Raw genomic sequence first — 10219 nt, forward strand, 5'->3', positions numbered from 1 at the left:
GGGGGGGGAAGACTGGGCATGGAGGCACACACCTGTAATCCCAGTGCTTGGGAGGCTGAAAACAGGAGAATCACTATGAGTCTGATCTATGTAGTGAGACCCTGTACTAAATACATTTTTTAAAAAAAGTACAGTCATGCCATCTTCTTTTAGAACATCATTGTAACTTTCCAAACCCCAAATTCCAGCCTGAATTTCTTGGGACTCCACTTCCTGTAGAACAACTGGCCCCAACCTATCACATTCAGTCACAGAGCTCTCCTTATATGAGTGCTTCTTCTCCAGGCAGCCTCTGTGCATAGTGCACTGGCAATACAGCTGCCAGTGATTTTATCCCACGAATTCTTCACCTAAGTCACAGCCTCCTGTAGGTTGGGCTTCACAAAGTTTTCATTAAGTCAAGTGCTAAGGGAAGACTGACAAGATGGAAGTGGTGACAAGAATGATGACAGTAAAGAAAGATGGGCATACACAAGGGAGGGGAAAAAAAAAGGGAGCAAAGATTGCAGGCACCTAAATTCAGAAAACATTTCTTAATTTTACATGAGTACATTAAGTACATCTGTTACAACGCACAACCTATTCAATTATGAAGATTCGTATGAGACACAACCGCTTCAGTTCATTATCAAGTGCACATATTATTTGTGCGTTGTGTCTGTCCTCCAATCGGTCATTTGGCAGTAAGTCTTGAATTCATTCGGCTTCCATAGGCATTTACCACTCATCCAAAGGCACCTGTTTTTTGTTGTTGTTTTTTTTTCTGTATTTAGGACAGGGTCTACAGGATGTATAGGATCTCACTACATAGATCGGACTTGTATTGATTCTTCTGTTTTCAGCCTCCCAAGTGCTGGGGTTACAGGCGTGTGCCACCATGCCCAGTCTCAGTCATGCCCCATGGGTGGGGCCAGCACAGCATGCCAGGGATTGAACCCTGGCTGCTGTGCTCTGCCTAAGCAGGTGCTTTAGTCTGCTGAGCTATCAGGCCAGCCCTTAAAGGCACCTGCTTTGGTACTTACAAACAATGAAAATTTATATTATAATTTAAGTATTAAAGTCAGTATTATTTATATTTAATTATATATTGATATTATAATTCAATATGGCCATTGTGTGTGGAAACTAACATACTAAATGTATCCATCTGGTTAACAATCTTAAGTGGGGCTTATTTTGGGGGTAGGGCTTATAGTAAAGAATCCTGAGAAACCAAGCTAGCTAGGGCTTATTTTCTGGAAATATGGTAAATAGACAGAAAGAAGGGAAGGAGAAAGATCAGTTTACTGAAAGTACTAAAATGTTCAACTACTTCAGTATAAGTTTCTGTTCAAGGTACCCCTGAAGTAGATTTCTCCTTCACATTGTAGAACTGTAAACAAACAAACTCATTAACTGTAGAGAAACTAAAATAAAACAAAGTTGTTCTCCCAGACATTTGGAGAGACAAAAGTATTGAGTTGAATAAACAACTTACTGCAAAAATACCAGGGTTAGTGGAAAGAACATGTGTTTTGGAATCCAAGAAGAAGGTAACTACAAATTGCTTATCATTACTATTGTAATTGTTGTTGACCCTTTTTATCAACTAATCCACATACTAATCAGACACACATAAGTCATCCTATCTACTAAGAGGGAACAATACATTCACTGGTAGGTGAGCGTCCAGGTAAATAACTTGATCCCACATGCACATCTAGGCTAAGCGTTTCAAAGGCACACAAGGCCCAATCATCTTTCTTCTTTTTGCAATGGGGTCTTCCTAGATGTCCAGACTGGTCTTAAACTTGTATAATGAAGTCATTCTCTCACCTCAGCCTATTGAGTAACTGGAAAACAAGAAACACACCACCAGGCCGCTAAATTTATTATCTAGAATCCTGTATAAGGCCACCTACATTTCATTGTTCAATTGGGCAAACTTCTCTATCCATATAAAAAAATCTATGTTTTCAGTCTGTTTCCTTGAGTTCAAACTCAGTGACTTCTAGAACAACTGTTTTGCTCATTTTTAAATTCCCTACTCTGACTACACCCCCACTCCCATTATACTCCTTTTTTTTTTTTTTTTTTTTTGTATACCGGGGATTGAACTCAGGACCCTGCACTTGCCAGGCAAGTGCTATTCTACTGAGCTATCTCCCCGGCCCCTACTCCTTCAATTTCATTAAGATCTCTGTTCTTGCGAGATGTGGTAGCACATACCTGTAATCCCAGCACTCAGGAGGCTGAGGTAGGAGGATCACTGTGAATACTAGGCATTAATTTGAATTGATGTGAGTATTTTTCCAGACTTTGTATCTGCTGTTTGTTTTGGCCAAACAAAAATCACATCAAAAAGAAGATTGAGGAACAGCCCTATAATCTCAGGACATGGGAGGCTGAGGCAAGAGTACTGTAATAAGTTCAAGTACAGCCCGAACTATACAGCAACACCCTGTCTCAAAACAACAAAAACAAAAAAACCCAAAAAACTAAAATCATCTAGGGCTGGAGAGATGGCTCAGTGGTCTAAAGCACCTACTTGAAACAAGCTTGGCAAAGCACAGGGACTGCGGTTCGATCCCCCAGCACCACATGCCAGCCAGCCGCGCCCCCTGGTGGGCTGAGCTGGCCACACACACACACGTAATAAATAAAAAATAAAATAAAATAAAATCATCTAAACTCATAATTGAGCTGGGGAGATAGCTCAGGGCCGGGAAGATAGCTCAGTAGAATAAGCGCTTGAGAATGAGAAGAAAGATTTGTAGTAATAGTGTTTGAACAGGATATCCTGTCTGCTTCTTGTACTATGGATAACTACTAAGAAGATAACAATGTACAACATATTAAATACTGAAAATGTCCTATTAATCAGCTTTGAAACTGTCTCATTGATATTTGTTTCTCAATAACATAAAATAAAATTTTAAAAAAGTGCTTGCCTGGCAAGCACAGGGTCCTGAGTTCAATCCCCAGTACCACAAAAAATAAAAAATAATAAATAAATAAACTCATAATCTTTCTTCAATGGGCCACCCAATGTTATACAGTCCTTTGAAATGTCCTTAATCAGCTGTAGGAAATTTATCAAAAAAATTTTTTGTGGTAGAGGAGAGTGAACCTAGGGCCTTGGACCGAGCTACCTCTTAGCCCTTTTGGTCACTTACTAGCTTTGGGTTCTATGTATCACTTAACTATTCTCTCACTTATATTTTTTATAAAATGACAATATCCCAGGGTTATTTTTATAAGAACTAAAGCAACAGTATGTAAAGCATTAAGGACAGGGCTCAGTATACATAAAACACAATGTTAATCAGTCACATACTTCCATGGCAGTGGTCATACCAGCTATATATCAAGGGCTTTACAGATAGCCAGTCTGGATGTCCTGCCACCAGTCAATGCACACATTTACTTCTTAAACCTCTGAGGCACCCTGAGCTTGATTTTTCAATATTTCATTAATTATCTTCCTAATTCCTAATTACCTTTCTCTTACTGGAATTTTAGCAATTATTTGTGCTTTCCCTTTTCATCTCTCCAGAAGCACCCCAAACTTACTACTACTTCTCCCAGTGCAAACCCTCACTGTAGTCATAGCACTATACAGATTCACATGGTATAATAATAGCAGAGATAGTCTGGGAAGATACCTAAGGGCAAGGGAAAACTAGAAGGCCCATCCTGAATGTTTTAGCCACTTTCTACTTTATAGGTCTACCTCAGTGAATTCAACTTTGTGCTCATCTTCAAGTCTCATTCCCTTCCTCTAGTCCTGCTGCCTGTTTCAGTAGCCTAATTCTCTTCCTCTCCTCCAGGCCTCAGCTTATATAAAGTCTTCCAAAAGCATCCTGACTACACAAGACTGTGCTGGCACTTATCCCCTTTATCACACTTACTATACTGTAGTGTACTTGTTTCTACCCCTATTAAGTTAACAAATCCCTGAAGGCTGCCATTCAGTCTTGTTCACTGTTACATCATTAGTATCTGTTAGATGCCCAATTAATATCAGTTAAGGAGTTACATTTTTTTCCTTTTTTCTTTCTTTCTTTCTTTTTTTTTTTTCTTTTGTATGTTAGGGAAGAGTCTACAGGGTATTCAGGGTCTCATTATTAGATTGGACTCATAGTGATTCTCCTGTTTACAGCCTTCCAAGAGCTGGGAATACAAGCTAGCACCACCACAAGAAGTTAAATTTCTAGGTGGAGGGGAATGAAAAGGATCAAGATGAAATATGAATATATACCTATCTGGCACAATGAGTGTATTTATTATGTGTCTGAAATATATACTGTACTAATAAAAAATAGTTAAATTTCCTTAAGTAGAAGGAAGGGAAAGAGAATTCCATTTTGAACAGATCATGAGATAAGGTTCTAAGCAGAACTGTGCAATGTCTTTTATCTTAGAGAATGGAAAGGCTTAGACTAGAACTTTAACAAACACAGCACTTTTATATGCCACATACTGTTCTAAAAATTACAGAAATATTATCTGATATCCTCAAGAATACAGAGTAAGGTAGTAGTATTACCATTCCCCTCTAATGGATGGGATGAAGTAAACTTTCTAGAGTTACAGCTATTAAGCTGGGATTCATGTATCCAGATGGTTTGGCTCTAGAGTTTGTGTCTTATTTTTTCCTTGGTACTAGGACTGAACCCAGAGCTACATCCTCAGTCCTATTTTACTTTATTTTATTTAGAAACAGGATCTCCTGGGCCAGCAAGATACCTCAGCTCAGCAGACTTAAGCACCTGCTTAGGCAAGCACAGGGATCTGGGGCTTGAGATTCTTCCCCCACACACACCACCACCACAACCACCACCACCACCACCACCACATGCTACACTGGCCCCACCTCTGGGCATGGTGGTGGTGGTGATAATGGTGGCGGCAGCAGCGCACACCAGTAATCCCAGCACTGGGGAGGCTAAAAACAAGAGGATCACTAGGAGTCCGAGCTGTGCAGTAAGACCCTCTACCAAATACATTCAAAAAAAAAGAAAAGAAAAGAAACAGGCTCTCCCTAAATCGCTAGGTTGTGCAGGCTGGGCTCAAACTTTTAATCCTCCTCACCTAGAGTGATAGGATTACAGGTAAATACCACCATACCTAGCTTAGAGTTCATACTGTTAGCCACACTATTTCTACTTCTGTTTGACTAGGAAGATTTGCAAGAAAGAACAGTGGAAATTCTGGTGAGACTTGAAAGTTTTAGTATTTACTCTCTGGTCAATAAAAAAGAAGTCATAAAAACTATACAGAGGAGAGTTTTAGAAAATGTAGTGAGTAAACCGGATGTGATGGTGCACACCTGTAATCCCAGTGCTGTGGAGGCTGAGACAGGAGGATGACTACAAGAAGAGCTGCATAGGGAGACCCTGTACATACTAACTAACTAAATAAATGACAAAGAAAGGAAAAATAAAATATAGCAAGTAATTTTAGTATTAAATAATAAACAGAAAGCTAAATAACACCATAAGGAAACAACCAAACTTCTAACGTGTGCTATTCTATAGCACACCAAGCCTGGTCTCAACAACAAATTATAAAATGTACTAAAAATAGTAAGAGAGATGGATGAAATATAGTCACCTGATTTAATTTGTGTTCTTTGATTAGTTATAGATTTGAACTAATCAATTTCTTTTTTGTATTTGGTTTTGAGATAGGGTCTTACTATGTAGTTTACACTGGCCCTGAACTCACTATGTGGCCCCATGCTGGCCTTGAACTCTTAGTGATTGTTATGGTTTGTGTCTAGATATCCCCCCCAAAGCCTCACGCAAGGCTTCTAGAGTTTTTCATTGACTCATGGCCCAATACTAGCATTATGGGTGTGAGTGCTACATGCACCCTGGAGCGAGCAGCTGCATACAATATAAGGGAAGGAAAGAGGCTTGTTCTCAGCTGCTCCTTCCTTTTTGCTCTTGTTGCTTTGCTACTGTCCCTGGCCATGAACTGCTGCTGCCCTCTGCCATGCTCCACTCTGCCTTGGTGCCAGCCAAGTATGGACTAAAGCCCCACAAGTGATGTGAGCTAAATAAACATTTCCTTCTTTAATTTTGGGTGTTGGGTATTTTGTCCCAGCAATGAGAGAAAAGTAACCAGGACAGTAATCCTCCTGCTTCAGCCTACTGGTATTACCATTACAGGCATATACCAACATAACCCGCTAACCAACTACAGTATTAAATGACATTTTTGAACCAACTGAGGAAATCTAGATATGGTCTGATATAAAATGAAAAACTGTATGATGTATTACATACAGGTATCAATTCCTCACAAGAAAAGTAACCATTATATACTCTAAAGATGTTGTAGTAATAAAAACTGAAATTTTAAGAACAAAATTTTAATGAAACAAATCACTTGGCAAAAACAATAATTATATGATCGCCATTTATTTGCTTGGTTGGTTTTTGGTTTTTTTGAGGCCGGGTCTTGCTTTACAGTGCAAGATGGTCTTGAACTCACTAGATAGCTCAGGCTGGCCTTGAACTCACAGCAATCCTCCTGCCTCAGTCTCCTGAGTGCTGAGATTACAGATGTGTGCCAGCACACAGTGTGATTTCAGTTTAGAAAAACACTAATTTTTATGTAAATTATCAGAAAGGATACAAAACTAAGTTTTTGATTTTGGATTTTGTTTTGTTTTGATTTTTTTGAGACAGCGTCTATGTAGTTCAGGTTGTCCTTGAACTCACTATGTAGCCCGGGCTGGTGTCCAACTCATGGCCACCCTCCTGCCTCTGCTTCCCAAATGCTGGGACTATAGGCATACACCACCACACCCAACTAAAACTATGTTTTCGTAGTACTGATTTCTAAGAGATATAGGTATATAGTCTTATCTTTTGCTTGCATGTGGTCTAATTTTCTATAATATGGATTTGTTGCTTCTATAATAAAAGGTTATTAAAGGAACACAATCATGCTTGTCCTGAAAACTGGATCAATGTTGGCTGGAGCTGGTAGCACATTCCTATAATCCCATCTACTTGGGAAGTTGGGACAGGAGGATCTCAAGTTTCAGGACATTTTGTGCAACTTAGTGAGACCCTGTCTCAAAATAGAGGGTTGGAGATGTAGCTTAGAGATGGGGCACCCCTGGGTTTCATCCCCAGTGCTTAAAAACTAATTTTTTTTTGGACTGGTTTTCTTGAAGTTTGTTGTTCCATGCTGAGCTCTCCTTCCTTTTCTTATTTTTCATGATACTGGGGATAGAGGTGTCATACATGTTAAGCAAGTGTTCTACCACTGAGCCACAGCCTAGTTCTGTACCTTGCTTTTGAACTGCAGACTTAAATATTCAACTGTTCAATGTCTCTTCTTGGGTGTTTAATAGACAAACCAGAGTCAGCATATCCAAAACTGTCCTGATCTCTTCCCCCAAAATGTCTTCTTTATTCTTCTCTATCTCAATAAATGACATTTTAGGGGCTGGAGAGATGGCTCAGTGGTCTAAAGCACCTACTTGAAACAAGCTTGGCAAAGCACAGGGACCTCGGTTCGATCCTCCAGCACCACATGCCAGCCAGCCCCGCCCCCTGGTGGGCTGAGCTGGCCACACACACACACACACAATAAATAAATGTAATAAATAAAAATAAATAAATATTTAAAAAAAAAATGACATTTTAGTTTGTTCTGGTGGCTCCAGTCAAAACTCTTTGATGGGGCTGGTGAGATGGCTCAGTGGTCTAAAGCACCTACTTAGAACAAGCTAAGCTAAGCAAAACATAGGGACCGCGGTTCAATCCCCAGCACCACATGCCAGCCAGGCCCGCCCCCTGGTGGGCTGAGCTGGCCACACACACACTAAATAAATAAATAAACATTTAAAAAAAAAAAAAAACTCTTTGAGTCTTCCTTACTCACCTGTATGTAAATTACCAACAAATCTGACTAAAACTAACTTTGAAATATAGACTTGGAAAGTTACAAACAGGAAAAGGGTGGACTGTAAGTGAAGTTTTGATATGAACTCGTTATATACAGAAAACATGCAGATGAATGGGTGTACTTGCGTGTGTACATTCCAGAACTGATGAGCAGACCTAATACATAGATCTTAGTCTCTGTTAAAAACTAGGACTTCTTGTAGAATGACTTATTATAGGCCGGGGAGATGGATCAGTACAATAAGTGCTTGCCTGGCAAGCTCAAGGGCCTGAGTTCAATACCTGGTTCCTCCAAAAAGACATTATAGGCTTGGGGGGGGGGGAGAATACAAGCAAGTGTGAAACATCTTGTATGAGAATATAAACACATATTCAAACAATGATATTGAGAAAATTCAAGCATCAGCTTGAAGGGTTCCTATTAGCCAAACTGATGACATGTGTAAAAATAAACACCAAGGGCCAGGGAGATAGCTTGGTGGTCTAAACGCTTGCCTTGCAAGTGCAAAGACTGGGGTTTGGTCCCCGGTACTGCATGTTGTGCCAGTCCCGCACCTAGCTAGCCATGGAAACCAGGCATGGTGGCACACTCCTGTAATCCCAGCGCTGGGGAGGCTGAGACAGGAGGATTACTATGAGTCCAAGCTGCATACCAAGACCCTGTACCAAATAAATAAAAGTAAAAAATTTTAAAAAGGGGCCAGCGAGAGAGCTCAGTAGAATAAGTGCATCCTGAGTTCAATCCCTGGTGCCACAAACAAAGGGGGGGGGGCAGCAAGATAGCTGAGTGGACTAAAGAGCCTGCTTGGGCAATTGCAGGGACTGTGGTTGGACAATCACCCTACCAACACCAAATCTTGCCAGCCCCACCCCCAGGGCAGACTGAGCTGGTCACAACGTCTGGGCATAGCAGCACATGCCTGTAATACCAATGCTGTGGAGGCTGAAAAACAGGAGGTTCACTATGAGTCTGAGCTGTGTAGTGAGACCCTGTAATAACCAAATACATTAAATAAATAAGTAAGGCCTACAACCCATTGGATTAAATAGGAACCCAGTGAATATATAGTGATATGAATAAATAAGGGAAGGGGTCAGGAGAAGAGTCCTACTTTATGAAATAATGCCAACTATAAGCATAATATGACCACTAGAAAGAATGTATGCAATGTGTTAATTACTGAAACTATCCTATCAATTTGATTTGAAACTGTCTCATTGCTATTTGTATAGCAATAGTTATGGAAAAAAGCATAATATGAATAATGGTAATAAAAAGCAGTATTTGGCAACCATTGTTATGAAAAAGGACATAAGCAAAAATCATCAATGGGTACTAGTGAAAGTTTAATGAGGAAAAGGATATGTACACTATCTCAATGTGTATCTCCACAACATTTTCATTGGCATTACAGTGGAGAAATTTGGCAGTAGCACCCTAACAAAGTGATAAATTGAATGTAACTATTAATCAGCTTAGCTAACATTATGAACCTACAAATATAATGCATCACTTCTGTAGTATTCCTGTCCAAAACTGCATAACTGCATAAAGTGAATACTGTTAACAGTACTGCTAAGAGTAAAATATCAGACAAACACAACTTTATATTTTATAAATTGCTGTGTATACTTCAGGTTTTTGCTTTTTTGTTTGGTTTTCTGAGGTAGGATAGATCTCGATCTCGATCTCTCCCCCCCACCCCCACCAGCTATGAATTTGCTAGGTAGCTCACACTCACCTGCAACTCTCAATCCTCCTGCCTGAGCCTCCTAAACTGCTGGGGTTACAGGCACATGCCACTATACCTATTTCAGGTTATCATTTTTCATCCCTTTCTATTGCTATAAAAACACCTGAGGCTGAGTAATTAAAAAAAAAAAGTTAGACAAAGTCTTAAAGGGTCACAATCCAAGATGGAGTGGCTCTATCTACTTGACCTCTGGTGAGGACCCTTTGGCAGCATCACAGTATGGCTGATGACCTCCTGGTGGGAAGACATATGAGAGGGATCAGCCAGGAAGACAGGGAGGCAGAGGGATTCAAAGGGCAGGCCCTGAGCAGGCCAGTCTTGCTCTGGAGACAACTCACTATGTGATATCAGTATGAATACCTTCCCAGGGTAATGCCCTTTGTGACCTCAATCTTCCACCAGGCCTCACCAGTTAAAAGTTCTACCACCTCTCAACATTACCACACTGGGGGGGCCTGGGCCTAGCTCAGTCCTTTAAGTGGCTGCTTCCACAAAGCTGTCAGCCTCAAGTGGCTGGAGTTCGAACCTCACAACTCTCCCGATGGCCAAACGTGCCCT

At 40.4% G+C, this 10219-nt stretch overlaps 1 protein-coding gene across 1 annotated transcript in view; it reads right to left on the reverse strand.

Annotated features, from left to right (window-relative positions):
* Rprd2 (regulation of nuclear pre-mRNA domain containing 2) overlaps nucleotides 1-10219 on the reverse strand; it is a 123511-nt gene that overhangs the window by 46741 nt on the left and 66551 nt on the right. The window contains exons 2-3 of the mRNA XM_023716393.1: nucleotides 5864-5870; nucleotides 3960-3965 (exon numbers count right to left, since the gene is read on the reverse strand). Coding sequence (XP_023572161.1) covers nucleotides 3960-3965; nucleotides 5864-5870 — 13 coding nt within the window. The remainder of the gene's footprint in view (nucleotides 1-3959; nucleotides 3966-5863; nucleotides 5871-10219) is intronic.

Source organism: Octodon degus, unplaced genomic scaffold (assembly GCF_000260255.1).
Source record: "Octodon degus isolate 3935 unplaced genomic scaffold, OctDeg1.0 scaffold00048, whole genome shotgun sequence".
Taxonomy (NCBI): domain Eukaryota; kingdom Metazoa; phylum Chordata; class Mammalia; order Rodentia; family Octodontidae; genus Octodon; species Octodon degus.